General features: G+C 39.9%; 2 protein-coding genes across 3 annotated transcripts in view; one reads left to right on the top strand and one right to left on the bottom strand.

Moving 5' to 3' along the window:
* The window catches only part of LOC130913698 (probable gluconokinase), a 125,099-nt gene extending 118,012 nt beyond the window's left edge, over window positions 1–7,087 (bottom strand). Inside the window, exon 1 of the mRNA XM_057832495.1 lies at window positions 7,010–7,087. The gene's annotated coding sequence lies outside the window, so the exon portion shown is untranslated. The remainder of the gene's footprint in view (window positions 1–7,009) is intronic.
* The window catches only part of frmd3 (FERM domain containing 3), a 181,103-nt gene that overhangs the window by 92,872 nt on the left and 64,187 nt on the right, over window positions 1–24,044 (top strand). For both annotated transcript variants that reach the window (XM_057832493.1, XM_057832494.1), the window contains exons 4-5: window positions 4,838–4,916; window positions 9,030–9,127. In XM_057832493.1, coding sequence (XP_057688476.1) covers window positions 4,838–4,916; window positions 9,030–9,127 — 177 coding nt within the window. The remainder of the gene's footprint in view (window positions 1–4,837; window positions 4,917–9,029; window positions 9,128–24,044) is intronic.

Here is a 24,044-nt window from a genome sequence, read left to right as displayed (position 1 = left end):
TTATACAAATCAACAATCCTTGATGGCAGGTCTTCAGACAGCTGTTTTGACCGAGCCATGGTGAACATCAGACAATGCTTCTCAAGACAATTCTTACCAGGTGTGCGTTTTATAGTGGGCAGGGCAGCTTTAAACCACTCATAACTGATTGGGTACACACCTGACTTAAATTGTTTGGTAAAAATTGGTTTCAATAGCTCTTTAAGTCTCCTTAGGCAGAGGGTTCACTTACTTATTTTCTCCCCTTCTGTCATTGTTTTCATGCTATCCTCATTAAAATTTGAAAACCTATAAATGTTTGGGTGGTTTTAGTTAAAGCAGATACTATATTTTCATCTGTGTGATTTTGACAAAGATCAGATCACATTTGATGGTGATTTTATGCAGAAATGTGAGAAATTCCAAAAGGTTGAGATAGTTTTTATACCACTGTAGATAGTCTCCCAGTCATAGATGGGTGGGCGTCGGCAGACATATTGCACTGGCGCACGTGCCCTAGTATTGATCTGCTGTTCCTCAGTATAAATTTCACCGGTAACAAAAATAAATACATAAAATACTTTGTAGTTTTATATCTACATAGCATAATCTACAGAATTCAACTATTTAATATGGTCATATTACTCTAGTCCCTCCATAAGTACAATCTGCACATGGCTCCTTAATATGGTAATTTACGCATGTAACTTTGGCTGTGATAGGCATATGAGTTGAACTTTTCTAGTTGACTCAAACACCATTACTCTTGCAAATGAATATTAGAAAGTTATTTGCTTGCAGCAAGGATAAATCAGCAAGGAGGAATGAAAGAGGTAAACTAGGTAACCCACCTAGGCAACATAAACCACTTTTAGGTTAAAACCTACCAGTTAAGAACTACTGATTAATTGCATAAGTTATAGTGATATATCCCGATTTCTATCCAGACAAAGTAGATCAGCAGAGGAGAATTGACTATCAACACTAGATGTCCCAATTTTGATTTTGAAAACTGATGGCTGGGGGAAAAAAAGTCAGTTTTTTAGTAGTTTAAAGCGCTATTTCTGCCTTTTTATGTCAGTGCTACCCTGTATTTACTTGAGTAAATAAATTCTGCTGTATGAGAAGGACCGTCTTTATTGTTTTTTCCTTCGCTCTTTCTTGCTATCTTCTTGGTGTCTTTTAATGGCTGGCTCGTCTTCCTGTTCTGCTATAAATTGATAACGGAACAAGGTTATTGGGAGTAGAACATGCACCGGGAAATTTGTGCAAGAGATTGAGATCATGGCGGAGGAAATGTGAGACACTGACAGATAATGTAACTAAAGAAAGAAAATTGAGACAAGGAGCTGTGTTGACAGGGACGGAGTGGGAGAACAGAATAAAGAAAAGTGGCGCTGAGCCGTCCTGACGTGTCTTCTTCTCCCTGTGGCGGAGTTGTCTCCTAAATTAGGACATGTGACGTATTTTTACTTTGGACATTGACGTCAGATTTGCATATATTTTCTAACTATGTTTAAAAAAACAAACCTCTCAGCCAATCAGCTGTTCAGATTTTGTTTGGTGGAGGGAAGCAGGGAGCCAGTGGAGGCATTTTGGCTTTCGTATTCCTCAACATGTATTATGTATTACATGTGGCTTCTTTTTTCTCAATGACATAATGCCGCTGAGGATCACCACTTTGAAGGCAAAATCTACCCAGATTTTTGGTGGTCCTTTACATGCTTCAATTCCTTTGCTCTGTTTACGTTTATATTTAGGGGATGATTCACTTTGTTTCAAATTAATTTCATTTGTATTATATAATCTACCACATATACACAATTCACTACAATGATCTCTCGCTACTTCAGTCTACTACTCAGTCCATCGTGGATTTTTTTAATTTATTTTTTTATTAAATAAATAGATAAATGCAGTATTTGAGTTGCTTTTTAAAATTAACGATTGTTGACAGACGTTAAGGTTTGATCTTGCCAGAGAACCTTGGAAGCCGAAACTTGAAAGTACCGCATGCATCAATCATCAATTAATAATGATAATAATACATTTTATTTCTAGAGCGCTTTTCAAGCTACAGAAAGACGCTTCACAAGAGATGGAATCACAGTACCAACAAAACAATCATAAAAATATTAAAAGCACGATAGAGACGTAAAGATATAACAGAGCTAGGGATCATGGTGGGTAAGAAAGAGTGAACAGGTGCGTTTTCAGTCTGGATTTGAAAAGTGAAAGGGTAGATATACTGCAAAGATCACTGGGTAGAATACCTGTCAACCCGAGGCCGTTAGCAATTTTACAAATAGTGACGTATGCCCTTACAAAATGGTGACTAATCTTACAACATATTTACAAGTTTTACATAGCGTGCAATATGAAACAAAAATAAAACTCAATTTTTAAAATATTAATTTATTGGTAATATTGTCGCATATAACCTAGTGGAATCAGAGAACAATCAATATCCTCAGCTACACCATGATTACTAAAATTTAACTTTATTAATATTTAATTTTACTTAAAAATAAAAACTATTGAGAGAAATCCCAAAAACTATATGTGTGTGAAAGAAATTTTATTCATGCTTATAAAACACATAACTGCTGCGATACTATATTTGTTAGACTGTATTCATCCATGTTCGTGTGCTGTATTTCTTTCAACATAATACAAAGAGTTTCTGTCGACTGTCTTATCAGATTTTCACTCCCTTTTGGTGTCAGCTACGGGTAGGTTCCCACGGTCGTAGCTCAAAATGTTTTTCAGCTAAAAATTACCAGAGGTGAGCTGTAATAAGTTTCGTTTTTGCTTTCACAGTAGGTATCGTTTTCATAGAAAGCAACGCCCTTTCACAATCATATGTAAACCCTTGACTTCTGTATCCACTTTGTACTCCTGCGTGTTCACGGCTCCTTGCCGGATCATGCCATTGTATCCTTGATATATCAAGTTTTTATATAAAGTCTTCGAAGCAGGCAATCCTTGATTGGTCTGATTCATTTCTCGCATCGAGCTATCGAGTTGACACTTGTCTTGGAGTTCAAAGTTGATTCAATTCAATTGATAAAATTAACTTACCGATGCAATCTTTGAGTCAGGGAAAATTTCTTTTGCTAATTCTGAGAAGTGATCAGCAATAGTTGCAGGAAAATTGTGTTTGGCAACAAATTGGAAGAATAAAATCTTCGCTTTTGTCACAGCATCCAATGAGTGTGTGGTTTTGTTTTGCAGTAAAAATTGTCCATTGATAGGCTTGCAGCTTTTCATTCTTTCGAAGACGCTTGCTTTTATCCATCCAGTGTATTCACCAGTTTGTGTCTCCTATTCTGGTAGATGGCGTCCATGGGCAACAGTTTTTCTTTTCTTACGAGCTGGTTCATCCATATTTTTATCACGTTTTTTTAATCAACTTTGTCGACTGAGAGCCATGAAATGGTGGCGGACGTGCAACTGCAGTCACGTGACCGGAAGAAGCAGCTCAGCGCGCAATTCTCGCAAGCAAACGGCTACAGACTAATTCAATGCATTGTCTCGTTGCCGAAACTGTCAAAATCAGAAGGGAGAAAAAAACTAATGCACGAAAAATATACAGATTGTGTGTGAGTGTGTGTATGCACAAGTGTATCAGTATTTGTACGTGTCTGTAGACAAAATAAGAGTCGCAGGGCCCTGTGACCGGCCTTGGGAAGAGATCAAGGGTCATTTGCGCGGCTCTCCCCAGGAGAAGGGTGGGGTAAGATAATCGAATTAAGCCGAATAAGTAATTTAATATGTCTTCAGTAGAGGCGTGCAAAATTTCCGATTCTTAGATTATTCGCGATTCGGCCGTGGAAGATTCGAGAACGATTCACAAACATCCAAATTCCGATTATTGAATTATACCAGGTAAAGCGGAAATAAAACGCAGTCAGCGCGGTCTTCAGGACGCAATGAGGAATGGACCGAGAGTAAATATCATGTGCAGCTAATGCCGCTAGGTAAAAAAAAAAACCTGACTGTGGCCGTCAGCCGCTACAAACAGCGCCCAGTTGCTAGTTGCTACAAACATACGACAACATACGGCTCTGGTAAATATCACATATATCTAGACTAGTTGTGAAAGGACAGACTTTCCCGCGCTAGTAAACAGGCGCCATCTTAAAGCAGTAGACTTCTCTAGAAGGGTCTGTTGTAGAGAACCTAATTACTTTTTATCTAAAATACCCCTAAATCGGCAAAATCATGACTTGAATCTATCTTCAAAGCAGTTTTAAAACTTTCACATGTCGAAAGTAGACATGAGGGAAATTATGGAATAACGGGTGCAATTTTAACAACTTTAACGCTCGATTCACAACATTAAATTAATTGAATGTAGTTTAAAGCTGCTGATACAGAATGGGGACTTGAGTATTTTATTTACTGTTTTTAACCGGTAACTTGATACTAAAATAGTAGTTTGGTTTATTTAGCCTGAGAGGATTTTTGAACAATTTTGGAACAAATATACAAAACATTAAAAAAAATAAATAAAATAAAAATAAAAAATGGGGGGAGGGGGGCATCAATAATCGATTTATAATCGAATCGGAATCTCTGAATTGTAATCGTAATGGAATCGTTAGGTGCCCCAAAGATTCCCACCTCTAGTCTTCAGTCAAATTTGCGCTCTTCATGGCATAGGCAAGACCTCAGGTCCTTTAAGTCTTTGCCAATAGTCGCGGTCTGCCTCGACAGTGGTTGCGGTCTGCCTCGACAGTAAGGTTAAGGGATAGTATCTTTTTAGTTTTATCGAAAAAAATATATCTCAAGCCTTTGTTAATATAATGTTCACAGTTTGTTTGTGTGTGAACATGTTTGACTTGTTCCTTCACAGCCCTGCAACCCTTCACCATGTGCTTCAGGGTCAAATTTTATCCACACGAGCCAATGAAGATCAAAGAGGAGCTCACAAGGTATAAGAATCCCTTACACAGTAACAGCTATACTTGTTGAGTGGTGCAATGGTATCGAGGGATATATGGGAACTGGAAATAAACAAGAACAAATTGGTATTAAATGTAATTTAAAGAGGACTTTGTTTATGACTGAATTTGTCCGTCCGCCATTCATCGCTAACCTAGGCTGACACATGAGTGAAGTGAAACTGTTAGTATGATAAATAATATAAAACAAGGCAATAGTTGGGACCATAAATTTTACTTACAGGGGAGAAAATCCCGAAATCACTGTGTATTTTTTAACTAATTATTTGTATTATTCTGCTGCAAATACTTATTTGAACACCTCTGTATTAGCCAAATTTGAGAACCTCAAACACCTGTTAGTTGCCTTTAAAAAGTCCAACAAATGAATAGAGTGGAGATGGATTTTTTTTACTCTGACTTTTACCTGTTTGAGGCAGTTAACTGCATATAAACACCTGTCTGCCCCATACAATCATGAAGACTCCAATTCCTAACATGGTCAGTACCAAAGAGCTGTCCAAAAACACCGGACAGAATTGTGGACCTCTACAAGGCTGGACAGGGTTACAGGGCAATTGCCAAGCAGCTTAGTGATATAAGATCCACCGTTGAAGCAATTATTAGAAAATGGAAGAAGCTAAATATGACAATCTCCCTCGGACTGGGGCTCCATGCAAGATCTACTTCGTAAGGTCTCAATGATCCTAAGAATGGTGAGAAATCAGCCTAGAACTACACAGGAGGAGCTGGTCAATGACCTCAAAGGAATTGAGACTGACATTTTCAAGGTCACTGTTGGTAATACTCTAAGACGTCATGGTTTAAAATCACGTATGGCACGGATGTTTCCCCTTCTTAAACCAGCACAAGTCCATGCCTGTTTTAAGTTTGCCGATGATCCAGATGAGTAATGGGTGAAAGTCATGTGTTCATATGAGCTACAAATGGAACTTTTTGGTGAGTGGAAGAATGATGAGTACCTTCCCAAGAACACCATCCCTCTCTCCGGTCTCTCCGCCCGTCTGCGTGGCTGTCGCGCGCCCGGTGGGGCTTGCGTGCTGCTGGATGTGGTAGGGCATGCTCGGGTTGGGGGTTCCGGTGCCGGGATTGGCGATGCGGCGGCGTAGGGTTGGTCGCCAACGGGCTTACACTCATAAGAGATTCACACGATTACTGGGTTCTAGATCACAGAACTGATTTGTGTACACTGTACCCCTTTCAATCACTTAGCTTATAGTCTTATATACACCCCCACCCCCATTCTCCTCTTTCACTGGCCAATTGGCCCCCACATGGTGTAAACCGGAAATACATCTCGCTGACGATAGCACCAGCATATTAGTAACTAGTTTAGATGTTCAATGTATTTCTTGTTGTTGTTTGTGTATGTTTCTTTTCTTTCTTCTCTTGTATTTCTTTTCTCCTGTCCCCCCATAATCCCTTCCTGGTCGCTGCTTTGTCATAATAAAAAGGTATTTTGAATGATCACAATGGGAGTATGTCAGACTCTCCATGTGAAACATTAAAACTGTTCAGAATCCGGGCACTTAGACTTCCATTCTCTGTGTCAAACAGCTGAACAGGACAGGTTTAAAAAAAAAAAAAAAAAAAAAAAAAAACACCATCCCTACCGTGAAGCATGGGAGAGGTAGCATCATGCTTTGGGGGTGTTTTTCTGCATATGGGATTAGACTGCACTGTATTAAGGAGAGGATGACCAGAGCCATGTATTGTGAGATTTTTGGGAATAACCTCTGTTTTAAGAAATTTCAAGGTTTCACAGCGAGTCAGCAACAGGCACACTTTTGCGAAATAGACAATGTTTATTGATTAGAAAATTGCAAATAAATGAAGTTTATTGATTACAATCCCACAAAGGCAAGCAAAAAAACAAGCATAACACAGAATAACCACAGCGCTAGGTCTAAATTGTCACTGATAACGTATAAAACCTCTACGATGCAGTTAAAACACACACCAGTACAAGAAACAATGGCGCTAGATATATAGTTGTCAAAGCTAACACCCCCACGCCACAGTTAAAGCACAACGAGTTCCCTGGTAATGAATCAAGCTCCTACCTGTTGACAATGAGCGGAGAGCCAACGGTCCATGTCTGTCTGAGTATCCAAGGAACGAAACCGAGCGATCACACGTCAATCCTATGGCAGACTCTGGCGTGGCCCGGAAATGGGCCACGCCAATTTATTGGCACATGCCACGTGAGAACAGAGATGGCCAGCCCCTGCTCTCAGGAGGCACACTGCCTGCCCAAAAATGGTAATCTTAACATGTTTTGCTCAACCTCTTAAGGAGATGAGTCTCGTTTCCAAATATGATTGGTTCACTCGGTGTACTTTTTAGCAGCAGATGGTTTGTATCAGGTATAATGATAACCATAGATACAAGCTAACCAGCGTCAAAGTGGCGGGCATAACCTGATAAGAAGTTGTACAGTCAGTCCAAAAGAATGTGTGCACATAAAAAACAGCAATACACAGTTAGTTACTCTTAAAGGCACTCTCAAAGGCATAGTTATATATGTGGATCCAGTTCGGGTTACAAAAAAGGTCATAAAAAGGTTACAAGTGTTTTTCTCCCTTCAACCTCCTTCCCTCAGTTCGAGCATTAAAAATTGGTCATGAATGGGTCTTCCAACATGATAATGGCCCGAAGAAGACAGCCAGAATAACCAAGGAGTGGCTTTGTAAAAAGCATATCAAGTTTCTGGAGTGGCCCAACCAGTCTCCAGACCTAAACCCAATGGAAAATCTCTGGAGGAAGCTCAAATTCCATTTTTCTCAGTGACAGCCCAGAAATCTGAGTGATCTATAGAGAATCTGTGTGGAGCAGTGCTGCAAAATCCTTGCTGTAGTCTGTGCAAACCTGGTGAAAAGTTACTGGAAACGTTTGTCCTATGTAATTGTAATCAAAGGTTACTGTACCAAATATTGACATTGGTTTTCTCTGGTGTTCAAATACTTATTTGCAGCTGTGTAATACAAATAAATTGTTAAAAAAATCATACACTGTGATTTGGGATTTTTTTTTTAGATTCTCTCACAGTGGAGAAGCACCTAGCATGAAAATTTAAAGCCCGCCCATTATTTCTAAGAGGGAGAACTTGAAAAATCGCAGGGTGTTCAAATACTTATTTTCCTCACTGTAAACGGTTGTACACTTTTTATTGCTTCACTCCTAATAATGTATCCTTACCGATCTATTTTTTGCCAGCTACTGTACATTTGTGGGAACCTTTTTGAGCATGGATTTTCTCCATGTACTCCAAATTCCTTCTACGTTCCAATCATTTCAGACGGTAATTGTCACCTGTCTATTGAGGTGAATGTGCATAGTAGTGGTTGCTTGTTTTATTAATAGTTAATGTAAATAATCCAAAACTAAGTCGAATTATAGAAGAAAGTGTTTTTTTGTTCTCTTGTACTTGTACTAACAAACGTGATTTGCCTGAACGAAACAAATTTGTTTTTATGTGTGGAGAAATTGCTGACCTAGTAAAATACCACATGAGTCAGAACATATTCATACTTCTGCTTCCTTCATGCTTCATATAATTTGCATGAACGAATTTGCTGCTGCCCCACCTCAGTAACCATGGCAACAAATACATCTCCCAGCTGCGGCACCGCTGTCATTTCTTATTTCCGTGGTAACGCAACAAGATGCGTGCCGTTAAAATTTCAATCCGTTCCCAAGGTTGCGCCACCGTAAGTCTGTATGTTTGGATGTCATATGAAAGTAACTCATTCTCTTTATGGATTGTTTAAATATAAAAAAAAATGTTAAAATGTTTTCATATCAACCAGAATTGAGGTCATCCAATGTATTGCTGGATAATTAATGTAGATTTCATCATTGTTGTTGTATTTGCTCAGGAATTGAGCTAATTAATGCCGAAAAGCATGAAAACAGTTCCAATGGCATACTATTGATCAAAACATCAGATAAATTAAAATCCTTTAACACAGTCATTTCCAAACAAGCCTTAATTGCATAATTTAAAGAACAGTGTTATTCTTGTAACACAAATACAAACGGATGATTTTCTGTTGGATTGTACTTTTTTCCTTGTGTTTATAGGTATCTTCTGTACCTCCAGCTGAAGAGAGATGTGTATCACGGCCGCCTCCTCTGTCCTTTTGCGGAAGCTGCGTATCTGGGCGCATGCATTGTGCAAGGTGGGACCGATTTTTTTTTTTTTTGGATCAATATTTTACTTGAGCTACATTATAACCAGTGTTGTCACTAACCCGTAAAGAGTAACGCTTTACTGTAATATGATTACTTTCTTTCAGTAACGAGTAAGCTAACGTGTTCATTTTTCCAAAACAGGAATTTGATTAGTTTCCTTAGCGTCTGCGCGTTATTTTGTGATTGCCTCATAATGTATGTAGAATGAAGAATGTTGTAGTCATGTACTAAGGGCATTTCGAATACAAAATGTTAAAAAGGTTCCCACGACGTGTTCGTTTTCATGGTAACCGCTCATAGTGACTTCCTGTTTTGGTCTGGAGTCACACGCGCTAAGTGTTTTGGGACTGAGAAATGTGTGCGTCAGCGCGGGTGCACATTTAAGCCGAGAGCAGCCACCAGTTGAAATATGCGAGGAAATGTTGATCTGTGTGCGTCCATGAATGAACGTCCATGAATTTTCCTTTATTCTGGAGGGTTCCAGCGATAGGTTGGAACTGCTACATGCGCTGCTATTTCGTGGCTTTGCCGTTGCAAAGGCGGCTAGTCGTCGCTCCTGCGCTCCTTGCGAAGTCGGCGACTAGGGATGGGACTCGAGAACCGGCGAGAACCGGTTCTTAAAGCGAACCTATCGTATTCCTTGTCGAATATTCTATCAGAAAAATATTACATACAGTATATGCATCTAAAATAATCCCAAACGATTAGCAATTTCAATACTCCTGTTAGAAAGATTCCATGGGTATGCGTTCGTTCCTGTAGCAACCAGTCAGTTCTTGTTATTGTCCTATGTCATGCGCGCTGCGTATTCTGGGACCGAGAATAGGCGTAAGGTGCACATTTCGAGCAGAGGACGGCCATCTGTTAGAGGAAATATTAATCTGTGCATCCATGAACGAATGTAAGTATTTCTTCTTCATGCCATGCAAGTTCTTATAAGTTAGAGCCGTTATCAGCACGACCGTTTCATGTTTTTACTGTTACGTAGGCTGGTTGCTTCCGCTCGTTCTCGCTGGGTCGAGGAGAGCGTTGTTTACATTATATTCGCGTTGCACATTAGTTAGTTTGTTAGTGTTAGTTTAGCATCTTAAAATCTTGAAATGATAGTGCACATCCATATGAGTGTAAAGTGATTCGTTTTTGCCACTTTTATGGCCAAGATGATAGCACGTGCATGCAGTGTTGTTAATAACGGCGTTACAATATAACGGCGTTATTTTTTTCAGTAGTGGGTAATCTAATTAATTACTTTTCTCATCTTGGCAACACCGTTACCGTTACTGAGGACGGAAATGCATGCGTTACTATGCGTTACTATATTGGTCGAAAAGTCTGAGGGAGACGGACTCACTGAGACGACAGAGCAGAGCAGGAGCGGGGAGGAGGCAAGAAAGTTGTGACGCCGAGCAAACGCGATGCTAGGTAGCTCCAATAATACATGTTGTACCCGATAGCCGACAAACTACGCCCGCATGTTATGGTAGATATGGTAGACATGGTAGATATCACATGTACTGTATATAGATATAACTAGATGCAAAATGACAGACATGGCACTAAATGCGTTAGTAGACAGCCGCCATCTTAAAGCAGTAGACTTTTTAGGACGGCTCTGTTGTAGAGAACCTTCCTAGCGAACCTAAGTAACCTTTTATCTAAAATACTTCTAAATCGGCAAAATCTTGACTTGAATCTATCTTTAAATGATGAAACAGTTTTAAAACTTTCATATGTCGAAAGTAGAGAGAAGGGAACTAATGCAATAATGGGAACAATTTTAACAACTTTTAAAAGTTGATTCAGGGTAAACGGTAAATTAGGGTAAAGAATTGGGCTCGGGCCAGTTGTACCAAAAACCTCCACAAAAAACTTCACATAGTGTGGCCAATGTTGTTTTTTTTTTTTTTTTTTTTTTTGAGGGGGGGAAAGTAATTATCACCAATTACTTTGCCAAGTAACTAATTACTCTTACATTCAGGTAATTGAGTTACTAACGCAATTACTTTTTGGGAGAAGTAATTTGTAACTATAATTAATTACTTTTTTTTTTTTTTTTTGAGGGGGGGAAAGTAATTATCACCAATTACTTTGCCAAGTAACTAATTACTCTTACATTCAGGTAATTGAGTTACTAACGCAATTACTTTTTGGGAGAAGTAATTTGTAACTATAATTAATTACTTTTTTTCAGTAAAATTAACAACACTGCGTGCACGTAGCGTGCTTCCTTGTTGTGCGCTCGCGCACCCCCACCTTTGTGTCATTATAAGATTACGAGTCATGTATGTGTGTTATTGGCTGCTTTACAGTCAATTTGCATTGTTTATCGCATTCCAGTCTTCTTCCACACACATACAAATACATCAACATTTTTCCACGCGTGCTCTTATCTGCTCATTGAGTGATTGTCATATCGAGTGCCATTGCCTGCATATAGTTGTGCCTGTTGCCAAGTTGGATTAAAAGTGCCAAAGACCAACTCCACTCTTCGCTCCTGGTGTTGTAACCGACACACCAAGGTGAATGAACCATAAAACATATTGAACCCAGAACCTCATATAGTCCATTAGTACACATATTAGAATCGATAAGGGAATCGATAAAGAATTGTTAAGCAATATCGATAATGGAATCGGAATCGTAAAAATCATATGAATTCCCATCCCTATCGGCGACCATTGTCATATTCGTGTTGCACAATAATGCCGTGAGGACATGTGTTAGTTTAGCATCTTTGGGATGTGTTTTAAGTCCGACTGAGTGTAAAGCGCTTTGTTGCCGCCACGTTTTGTGGCCGAATTGACAGCGTGTGTGTACTGTGTGCTTCAGGGTTTTGCGCGCGCATCTGCGCCCGCCCATACCTTTGTATTTATTGCACTGTGCAATTCATTTGTGTGTTGTTGATTATGTGTTGCAGTCAATTGGCATTGTTTTACACTGGCACTGATATGCTGTTAACCTTGACCTCTAAACCCTAACCCGAAATTCAGAATGTTTGACATTAGGCTTAATCTTCAAGTTAGCGGGGTTTAATTAGTCGGTGGAGTTGATTTCAACAAATTCCGTATAGTTTGTCAGTTTTTTGTTAGTTTCAAGGCTCCCGAGTGGCTAATTATTAAACTACAACTAAATTCTGATTTTCATTTACAATTTCAGTTACATGCGAGTACATTTTTCTGTTATCATTCTTATGTTCAGGTGGCAAAGGGAGAAAAATTGGTAAAAAAATAACTGATAAATTTTAAAGTAACTTAGTTTCTTTGATAATAAAGTAATCAGTTTTTGAGGCGTAATCGGTAATCAGTAATTAACTTACTTGTTCAAGTAATCTGTAACAACACTGTTGGTAGGCCACCTTGTATAATGCTAACAGTGCTCACTGGTATACTGATACAACTGACAAAGCGGGACGATTGTTGGCAATGTTCGGCAAAATCAAGCGGCTTATCAATGTGATTGAGGTCTAATGTCTCTAGGTATCGTCTTAAGTGATTTGGCTTCTTGCGGTCTGCTGAAAACATTTAGACAGCGTAGCAGACTGGTCTTTCCTTGTCTCCCACCGTATTAAAACTCAAAGCCAAACGCTACATACGCTTCGTCATATTTCCTCGTCTTACCTCTTCATATCTGCAGTGCTCTTTGCAGTGTGCTCTTGTTTTGTTCAAAAATACTGTGCAGTCTCTGACAATGAGAGCATCACTGCCACCCACTGATGTGCAATTACACTTTATTCTAGTATGGCAAAAAAAAGTATGTTCCCGAGGTCACATGCTCCGTGCTCTTTGCCGTGCGCTCTTGTTTGGCTAAAAAATACTGCGCACTCTGACAAAGTGCCACTGCGGAAACGCACACACCTTCAACACCAATTTCTGATTTGACAGTATGTGTGTACGGATTATAGGATTAGCAAGGCTCGTTCTATCTGAGGTTCGGCATGTCTGGTCGAGTGCTCTATGATTGTCTGGTATCAAAGCACAGAGTCCTCTCACTTTCACTTCCAACAGTCATAGTAGTGTAATTAGAACAGGGCCCTCCGGGGTGATGACTTCAGAGTAATGGATTAGTTTTAATTAGGCAACGCTTTGATTTCATCATTACTCTGATTTGTTATTACAGACAGTTGGGATTTTCATATGCTTATGGTCATGTGGCAACAGCTACTCCGTAAAAGATGAACCTGTTTGTGTTTTTTGATCCTCTTGTGAAATGCCCTAAAATGTAGGAATTGGTGATAAGGAAGTGATCTATCAAAGGAGAGACAAGCTTGGTACGTACAGTATGTTGCAGAGCACCTAAATTTAGCCTGGGGAATTGTGGAAATAACAGCGCAACTTGGCTTCATTTTTATTTATCTTTTTTTAGTCGAATCTCACAAATAATGTACCTTGTACATACAATAGTGAATTAAGATAATTATTTCACGATGTACAGTGATCCCTTGTTTTTCATGGTTAATGGGGACCAGAACTCTCCACGATAAGTGAAAAAACACTAAGTAGTGCCCCCCCCCCCCAAAAATGTTTGTGTGTGTGTTCAATGTATTTATTCAGATTTAGCATTGGAAAAAAAAAAAATGTATATGGCCAGACCATACCGCCCGGGTGGGCGAGACCGGTGGAGATGGTCTCTCCTTTCAAGCTCGGGTCCTCTACCTGATGCCTGGGAGCTTGAGTGTCCTGTGCAGGATCTTAGCTGTCCCTAGGATTGTGCTCTTCTGGACGGAGACGCCGGACGTTGTTCCTGTTATCTGTGGGAGCTATGCACCCAGCTTGGGGGTTACTGCCCCTAGTGTCCCGATCACTACTGGCACCACTGTTGCCCACATTTTCTCCAACTCTTCCTTCAACCCTTGATATTTCTCCAGCTTTTCGTGTTCTTTTTAGCTGATATTGCTATCGCTCGGGATTGCTACATCTATCAGACTATCACTACTGCTGTCTTCTGATGTTTATCCACCACCACCATGTCAAGCTGGTTGGCCATCACCAGTTTGTCTGTCTGTAACTGGAAGTCCCACAGGATCTTGGCTTGGTTGTTCTCGCCACCTTTGGAGGTGTTTGTTGCCCACCTTGGCTCTGGGGTCTCCAGTCCGTACTCGGCACAGATGTTCCTGCACACTATGCCTGCTACCTGGTTATGTCGTTCCATGTATGCCTTTCCTGCCAGCATCTTACACCCTGCTGTGATGTGCTGGACTGTCTCAGGGGCCTCTTTGCATAGCCTGCACCTCTGTGCTGTCTTTCAGTCTGGCCTTTTCCAGCCACTGGTATGTTTATACTGTATACACTCACCGGCCACTTTGTTAGGCACACCATGCTAGTAACGGGTTGGACCCCGTTTTGCCTTCAGAACTGTATCAATTCTTCGTGGCATAGATTCAACAAGGTGCTGGAAGCATTCCTCAGAGAGTTTGGTCCATATTGACATGATGGCACCACACAGTTGGTGCAGATTTGTCGGCTGCACATCCATGATGCCAATCTCCCGTTCCACCACATCCCAAAGATGCTCTATTGGATTGAGATCTGGTGACTGTGGAGGCCATTTGAGTATAGTGAACTCATTGTCATGTTCAAGAAACGAGTCTGAGATGATTCCAGCTTTATGACATGGCGCATTATCCTGCTGAAAGCAGCCATCAGAAGTTGGGTACATTGTGGTCATAAAGGGATGGACACGGTCAGCAACAATACTCAGGTAGGCTGTTGCATTCCAACGATGCTCAATTGGTACCAAGGGGCCCAAAGAGTGCCAAGAAAATATTCCCCACACCATTACACCACCACCACCAGCCTGAACCGTTGATACAAGGCAGGATGGATCCATGCTTTCATGTTGTTGACGCCAAATTCTGACCCTACCATCCGAATGTTGCAGCAGAAACAGAGACTCATCAGACCAGGCAACGTTTTTCCAATCTTCTATTTTCCAATTTCGATGAGCTTGTGCAAATTGTAGCCTAAGTTTCCTGTTCTTAGCTGAAAGGAGTGGCACCCGGCGTGGTCTTCTGCTGCTGTAGCCCATCTGCCTCAAAGTTCGACGTACTGAGTGTTCAGAGATGCTCTTCTGCCTACCTTGGTTGTAACGGGTGGTTATTTGAGTCACTGTTTCCTTTCTATCAGCTCGAACCAGTCTGGCCATTCTCCTCTGACCTCTGGCATCAACAAGGCATTTCCGCCCACAGAACTGCCGCTCACTGGATATTTTCTCTTTTTCGGACCATTCTCTGTAAACCCTAGAGATGGTTTTGCGTGAAAATCCCAGTAAATCAGCAGTTTCTGAAATACTCAGACCAGCCCCTCTGGCACCAACAACCATGCCACATTCAAAGTCACTCAAAACACCTTTTTTCCCCATACTGATGTTCGGTTTGAACTGCAGGAGATTGTCTTAAACCATGTCTACATGCCTAAATGCACTGAGTTGCCGCCATGTGATTGGTTGATTAGAAATTGTGTTAACGAGCAGTTGGACAGGTATACCTAATAAAGTGGCCGGTGAGTGTATGTTATATATATATATATATGTGTATATATATATATATATATATATATAACACGTTTTTTCCCCCCACTTTTTATGCATAATAAAAGAAAAACATATGTATATATTTTCATAAGTGTTTTAAGCACTTCAAATGTAATAATTATAATTTTTGATGATACATGATACTGTCCCACCGAATTATTTTTTAACAACCTGCTCACTTGCACACAATGAGTTGCCACTGCAACTGTTTAACAAGTTAAACCATGATTGACACATGCGGCACTGTGAAGTGCGCTTCTCCGGCAAGTTCAAATATTATCTGCCTATCATCGTTAATGTTAAAAAGCAACTCCAGTGAACTCACTGCCTGACGAACAGAGAGCAGGGAGAGGCAGGGAGCCAGAGTGAGACTAGCAATCGGCTCGTGACAGCTCATTCGTATTTTTTTTTTCTTGGAAAAAAAAATCCGCAGTGGAGTGAGGGCGCAAAGTTTGAAGCGCGAAGTAGCGAGGGATCACTGCATTAAATTTTTCTTTTATAGGAAACACAATAGTAAAAAAAAATGATGATAAACATAAAAGAAAGTACAGAAGAAACGGGAAGAGAAAAAAACATAAAACATTTGGGCTTCATTTTAAATGAATTAATGTGTAAAACAATCATTTTAAGGCTAATGTTGTTAATCAGATTAAAATAGCATTAAGCTGTTTTGAGATCACATTGTATTGGTATTTGCAGTTTAAAGTAGTAATGAAGTATCTCATAAATCATAACTTAATGGAAAAAAATGTAATAAAACTTTTGCAACGTGGATTGGTTTAGTATGCTGGATTTACCCTCCATAGTTCAAGTGGTGACACAATTCCAATGTTTTTTTTTTCCTAATTTGGAAATTGTGTCACAACAGGATGAAAAGAAAAATATTGAAGGTTTGACATTCAAATCTCGATATATAACCTCGAAACTACTAAAGTGATTTTGACTTGATCGACTTAATTGGTGATTAATTGATTCACTCACCCCATTCTGTCGCTGTTTTGTTTGCATAACCTACTGTGGAATAGCAGCAAAGTGGAAACAATGACAGTGCCCGTCATTAGTCTTTATGTCTTACAGTTCCTGAAGGCTACGGGTTCACCATAGAAACAAAAGAATTGCGGCTAATAGTAAATCAGACTAAAATTCAAAGGAGGAGGAAATACACTGTAAATTTATAATGTCTTAATCATATTCTTCGTAAATCTAGTCAAGTAATTTTCTCCATCATTTTTTGTGTGTTTAAGACTAGTTGACAGATTAATGAGTCATATTATTTCACGTACTTCAAGTAAATAATATTACTATTTGTTCTTATTAAGACCATACTGTCAGGTACTGTCATGGTGTTGTTGGGTTGAGTAGATTAGGGTGATCAGGTTGGGGGCTGGCGTCGTCAGGAAGAGCAGGATAGGCAGACCGGGTCAAGTGGTCAAACTTACACTGAATGCTATGAGGTCGTGCCTTAAATGCACAGCTGGTAACTGTCATTTTTTTGTTCTCAGTTGGTCTTTGTGACACAATAAGGAGCACACTGTCTTTGTGACGCACGAGTGTGATGGAATATGCTGACAATTAATAGAGAAGGGCCAGGCACATGACATATACAGTACTGTGCAAAAGTTTTAGGCAGGCCTAAAACTTTTGCACAGTACTTTATATATATTTTTTTAATTATTAAATTTATTAGGATCATGGAAGCTTCCACTTGGGGAAAATATATACATACAGTAATAGGATCATGGAAGCTTCCACTTGGGGAAAATATTGTATATCCTGTATATACATAATAAAAATATACAGTACTGTGCAAAAGTTTTAGGCAGAAAAAAAATCTCCTAATTTATTGCCTAAAATAAGTCTGTTAAGCTTATTTTCAGCTGGTTATTTGTTATTTCAAGAAATCTAAGGGAGTAAAATTTACTTGAAGCACTGGCAAATAATTTCACTTATTTCTAGTAGATTTACCGAAAACAAGTTAATTTAACTAATTTTAAGGAAGTGTGTTTTTGCAGTGTACGAAGCCTCCTTTTAGTTCTGGGAAAATATCCAAGGGTGTCTGTGGGGAATTTTTGAGCATTCATCCACAAGAACATTCACATTGTTTTTTGATGAGCTTGTTCAATAACCCTTCAAGCATGCTTTTATGGACCTTGCTTTATTCATTGGGGCACTAGTTGGAAATAAAACAATTGTCCAAAATGTCTTGCTAAAATCAAAAATTAATGACCCGGTTAAATCAATGTGTGTTGGCCGCCCTTTTGTATATACAGTGCCTTGCAAAAGTATTCGGCCCCCTTGAATCTTGCAACCTTTCGCCACATTTCAGGCTTCAAACATAAAGATATGAAATTTAATTTTTTTGTCAAGAATCAACAACAAGTGGGACACAATCGTGAAGTGGAACAACATTTATTGGATAATTTAAACTTTTTTAACAAATAAAAAACTGAAAAGTGGGGCGTGCAATATTATTCGGCCCCTTTACTTTCAGTGCAGCAAACTCACTCCAGAAGTTCAGTGAGGATCTCTGAATGATCCAGTGTTGTCCTAAATGACCGATGATGATAAATAGAATCCACCTGTGTGTAATCAAGTCTCCGTATAAATGCACCTGCTCTGTGATAGTCTCAGGGTTCTGTTTAAAGTGCAGAGAGCATTATGAAAACTAAGGAACACACCAGGCAGGTCCGAGATACTGTTGTGGAGAAGTTTAAAGCCGGATTTGGATACAAAAAGATTTCCCAAGCTTTAAACATCTCAAAGAGCACTGTGCAAGCCATCATATTGAAATGGAAGGAGCATCAGACCACTGCAAATCTACCAAGACCCGGCCGTCCTTCCAAACTTTCTTCTCAAACAAGGAGAAAACTGATCAGAGATACAGCCAAGAGGCCCATGATCACTCTGGATGAACTGCAGAGATCTACAGCTGAGGTGGGAGAGTCTGTCCATAGGACAACAATCAGTCGTACACTGCACAAATCTGGCCTTTATGGAAGAGTGGCAAGAAGAAAGCCATTTCTCAAAGATATCCATAAAAAGTCTCGTTTAAAGTTTGCCACAAGCCACCTGGGAGACACACCAAACATGTGGAAGAAGGTGCTCTGGTCAGATGAAACCAAAATTGAACTTTTTGGCCACAATGCAAAACGATATGTTTGGCGTAAAAGCAACACAGCTCATCACCCTGAACACACCATCCCCACTGTCAAACATGGTGGTGGCAGCATCATGGTTTGGGCCTGCTTTTCTTCAGCAGGGACAGGGAAGATGGTTAAAATTGACGGGAAGATGGATGCAGTCAAATACAGGAACATTCTGGAAGAAAACCTGTTGGTATCTGCACAAGACCTGAGACTGGGACGGAGATTTATCTTCCAACAGGACAATGATCCAAAACATGAAGCCAAATCTACAATGGAATGGTTCAAAAATAAACGTATCCAGGTGTTAGAATGGCCAAGTCAAAGTCCAGACCTGAATCCAATCGAGAATCTGTGGAAAGAGCTGAAGACTGCTGTTCACAAACACTCTCCATCCAACCTCGGTGAGCTCGAGCTATTTTGCAAGGAAGAATGGGCAAGAATGTCAGTCTCTCGATGTGCAAAACTGATAGAAACATACCCCAAGCGACTTGCAGCTGTAATTGGAGCAAAAGGTGGCGCTACAAAGTATTAACACAAGGGGGCCGAATAATATTGCACGCCCCACTTTTCAGTTTTTTATTTGTTAAAAAAGTTTAAATTATCCAATAAATTTTGTTCCACTTCACGATTGTGTCCCACTTGTTGTTGATTCTGTACAAAAAATTAAAATTTTATATCTTTGTTTGAAGCCTGAAATGTGGCGAAAGGTTGCAAGGTTCAAGGGGGCCGAATACTTTTGCAAGGCACTGTACTGTACTTTGTTTTTAAAAGCTCACAAGATGGTAACAACGTGCAAAAGCATATACTGTACTGTATATTTGCGTACACAACAACAGCCTAAATGACATTGAAATTCAAACAGTTTGAATCTTTTCTATGTCGAATTCAATCACTTGTCTTTTTTTCCCCATGAATGAATGAATGATGGAAGCAAGTGCAACAGTAAAAGTTTGAACAGTCTGAATTATAGCGCTGTAAAATCACTAATATTGTAATGGGATTTGTTATATTGACTTGGCTCCATTTGCAGAGCCAGTTTGAACCTCTTTAAATACCGATGGAAGATTCCTGTGTATGGTGATAGCATTTATTCATTTTTTCCATATGGCAGGACATGACATCTGCTAAACGGTCGACTTAGCTGTGCTGTATTTGTTTACATACTAGGCATGTGGCTCAAGTGTGAGCCAGTTTTTCTTACAAATATATTCCGTGTTGGAACCTAGGCATGTGCCGGTTTGATATTTTGACGGTATGATACCCTTAAGCAAAATATACAATGGTTTCATGGTATCACGATACTGCAATTTTATAGCTTTGAAATGTGTTATTTTGAGATGTATGGGTTAAAGATAAATTCCATTGAACAGGATTTTAAAAAAAAATTTAAAAAAATCACAACATATTTGCTAATTGGGAGATCAACATGAATATAATGTTAAAATAAATGAAATATTTTAAATAAAATTGAAATAAATAGAACTTATAGAGTATAGCTGAAGTTGATAAACATTAGAATAAAAATAATTATTTTCCATAAACAAGTAAAAACGCTTTTGAATTAAAAAAAAAAAAAAAAAAAGAAAAAAAAAAACCCCAAAAACATATATAGACCCTACCCACGTGACGTCACAACTCCGCTCTCCTGAATGGTACCGCCCAATTGTCCGTCAAAACATAGTGTTAACCTGTTACGGCTACGTACATTCCTCCTATTTACGGCGTGTTTTTCTGCTCCTTAACATTAATAATCAAAATGGTGAAGGCGTGTGTGGCTGTTGGTTGCACTAACAGAGAAGATGGAAGGAGAGACTTGAAGTTTTACCGTATTCCGAGGGATCCAAAGAGGAGAGCGAAATGGACGGCTGCAATTCGACGTGAAAACTGGGCACCAAAAAATCACCACAGACTATGTAGTAGTCATTTTATATCCGGTAAGATGCATTTAAGATATACTTAGAGGGTTTTGGGCTGACAAATAACCACAATTAAGATCATTGCTAGGCTAATCGCCGACAACATACACGTATGTATGTAGTGAGAGTGCTATCGCTAAACCATATAAACATAAAAAGCCCTAACTGCATTGACAGAAATAAATTAGACTTGACAGTGGATGTTAGCGAGAATAAAAGATTTTGAATTGAAAATTTCGTAACTCACCTTTCCAAGCACAAGATAGATTCCTGCCGAATTTTCGTGGACGAGGACCTGTTTCACCCAACCAGCAACGAAGTATTTATAAGCCTCCAAGCTCTTGAAGTTTTTCAAATTTTCGTGAGAATAGGCTGATTTTGTGTGGACAAGATAGTTGTAAATATCAGCGTAGCAGATGTCAGGCAGACAGGGCGAAGACAGTGGGTCGAAAAACATCGATTTGGGCATCAAATATGGATCTGGCGACTGTATAGAACGAAGCTTTTCCACATAACGCCTTTTATGCACCACATCCAGTGAGTTTACGGCATCCGAAAGCACCGGGTCTTCCATGAAATGCATTTTAAATTCCTCGATCAATTGAAACCAATGCTAATACAGAGACAAAATGACGGACAAGGGGGCGAAACCATACAGCGAGCACGTGGTTTTGTGACGTCGGTGGGTAGGGTCTATACTCTATATATCAATTTATTGCAGGCACTTCACTGACTTTAAAACTCAATCTCAATCGAGTTAGCGAGAGAGAAAGTTTCGAACCTACGTTCATTGTTTATGCTTGTAAAATATCTCTACAGAGGCAACGCCTGTGTGTATCTTTTCTATTGTTTTTGTGTGTTTTCCACCCGCGATCGGACACTTAGAGCCAGTTGTGTGGTTGTTTGAACGATGTGCTAATGCTAGCGAACGCATGCTAACCGTATGTGTCATTAGCCACGTTTACATGCTGACTTGTATTCATACCGATTCAAATCATTCCGAATGGAAATTTCACATCAGCTGTTTACATGTCACTTCATCTATTCTGATCCAGCGTTTACATGTGACTGCCTTTATTCCGAAAGGACGTTTGACAACTGCCGTCTGACATGCGCAGATTAATCAAAACAAAGTGTCACGTTGCAAAACATGGAGATCGATCGTCAGATCAGCTGCTGTTTTAACTTTTCGAGTGGAAACAAAACTTCAGAATGATACGCCGTTCATTTAAAAAGTTGTGTGGGTGCGCTGTGCGTGTGCTTTGAAGCCATGTTGCAAGTGACGTTACTTACGTCACCAAGTGACGTCACCACGTCAGTACGGAGCATGCGCAGAAAGAACGCAACCAGACACCATTCCGCTTCCCTGTTTACATGATATAATTTTACTTCTAATCGATTTGGGAAAAGGAATATTCCACCCCTGTGAATCGGAATGAAATTCCATTCGGTTTGGGCCTGTTCATTCTGAATGAGGTGTTTATATGGAACACATTTATTCGGTTTGAACAAATATTCCGATTGTAATTGGAATATTTGGCTCCATGTAAACGTGGCAATTGCTGTAAAAGCACATAATTATCATTCATTTACGTTGATGCGATCTGTTTGGTATCGAGGACGAAATTGATTCAGCAAATTATACAGACGTCCAGCATCGTCATTTGGGAGTTTAGCTCGCTGTATAGCCAGGACCGAGCCGTTGCGTATATTACAGTATATTCACATTTCGTTGTTCATGCATTGTACACTGTACACTTATTCAGCATGTTGTTCTGTATTGTATTTCTATATTAAATAAATTGCCTTTCAAGATGACATACAGTGGGGAGAACAAGTTTTGGATACACTGCCGATTTTGCTGGTTTTCCCACTTGGAAAGCATGTAGAGGTCTGTAATTTGTATCATAAGTTCTCTTCAACTGTGAGGGACGGAATCTAATACAAAAAAAAACTGAAAATCACGTTTTATGATTTTTAAATAATAAATTTGCATTTAATTGCATGAAATAAGTATTTGATACATCACAAAAATTGATTTTGGTGCAGAAACCTTTGTTTGCTATTACAGATACCAAACGTTTCCTGCAGTCCTTGACAAGGTTTGCACACACTGCAGCAGGGATTTTGGCCCACTCCTCCATGCAGATCTTCTCCAGAGCCTTCAGGTTTCGGGGCTGCTGCCGGGCAACACGGACTTTCAGCTCCCTCCATAGATTTTCTATCGGGTTCAGATCTGGTGACTGGCTAAGCCACTCCAGGACCTTAAGATGCTTCTTACGGAGCCACTCTTTAGTTGCCTTGGCTGTGTGCTTTGGGTCGTTGTCATGCTGGAAGACCCAGCCACGACCCATCTTCAGGGCTCTCACTGAAGGAAGGAGGTTGTCAGCCAAGATCTGGCGATACATAGCCCCATCCATCCTCCCCTCAATACAGTGCAGTCGTCCTGTACCCTTGGCAGAGAAGCAGCCCCAAAAAATGTTTCCTCCTCCATGTTTCACGGTTGGGATGGTGTTCTTGGGGTTGTACTCGTCCTTCTTTTTTCTCCAAACACGACGAGCCGAGTTTAGACCAAAAAGTTCAATTTTGGTTTCATCAGTCCACATGACCTTCTGTCATTGCTCCTCTGGATCATCCAGATGTTCAGTGGCGAACTTCGGACGTGTCTGGACATGCACTGGCTTCAGCGGCGGGACCTTGCGTGCGCTGCAGGATTTTAATCTATGACGGCGTAATGTGTTTCCGATGGTTTTCTTGGAGACTGTGCTTCCAGCTCTCTTCAGGTCATTGACCAGGTCCCACCGTGTAGTTCTGGGCTGATCCCTCACCTTCCTCATGATCAGTGATGCACCACGAGGTGAGATCTTGCATGGAGCCCCAGAACGAGGCAGATTGACCATCAACTTGAACTTCTTCCATTATATAAATAATCGCACCAACAGTTGTTACCTTCTCACTAAGCTGCTTGCTTATTTTCCTGTAGCCCATCCCAGCCTTGTGCAGGTCTATTATTTTATTCCTGATGTCCTTACAAGGCTCTTTGGTCTTGGCCATTGTGGAGAGGTTGGAGTTTGTTTGTTTGAGCATGTGAACAGGTGTCTTTTATACAGGTAACAAGTTCAAAGAGGTGCAGTTACTTCTGGTAATGAGTGGAGAACAAGAGGGGTTCTTAAAAAAGAACTAAGAGCCGAAATATTTACTAATTGGTAATGGATCAAATACTTATTTCATGCAGTTAAATACAAATTTATTATTTAAAAATTATACAATGTGATTTTCAGGATTTTTGTATTAGATTCCGTCCCTCACAGTTG

The sequence above is a fragment of the Corythoichthys intestinalis genome, chromosome 3 (assembly GCF_030265065.1).
Source record: "Corythoichthys intestinalis isolate RoL2023-P3 chromosome 3, ASM3026506v1, whole genome shotgun sequence".
NCBI lineage: Eukaryota > Metazoa > Chordata > Actinopteri > Syngnathiformes > Syngnathidae > Corythoichthys > Corythoichthys intestinalis.
Note: the sequence above shows the minus strand (reverse complement) of the source record. Positions and strands in the feature narration are given on the sequence as shown.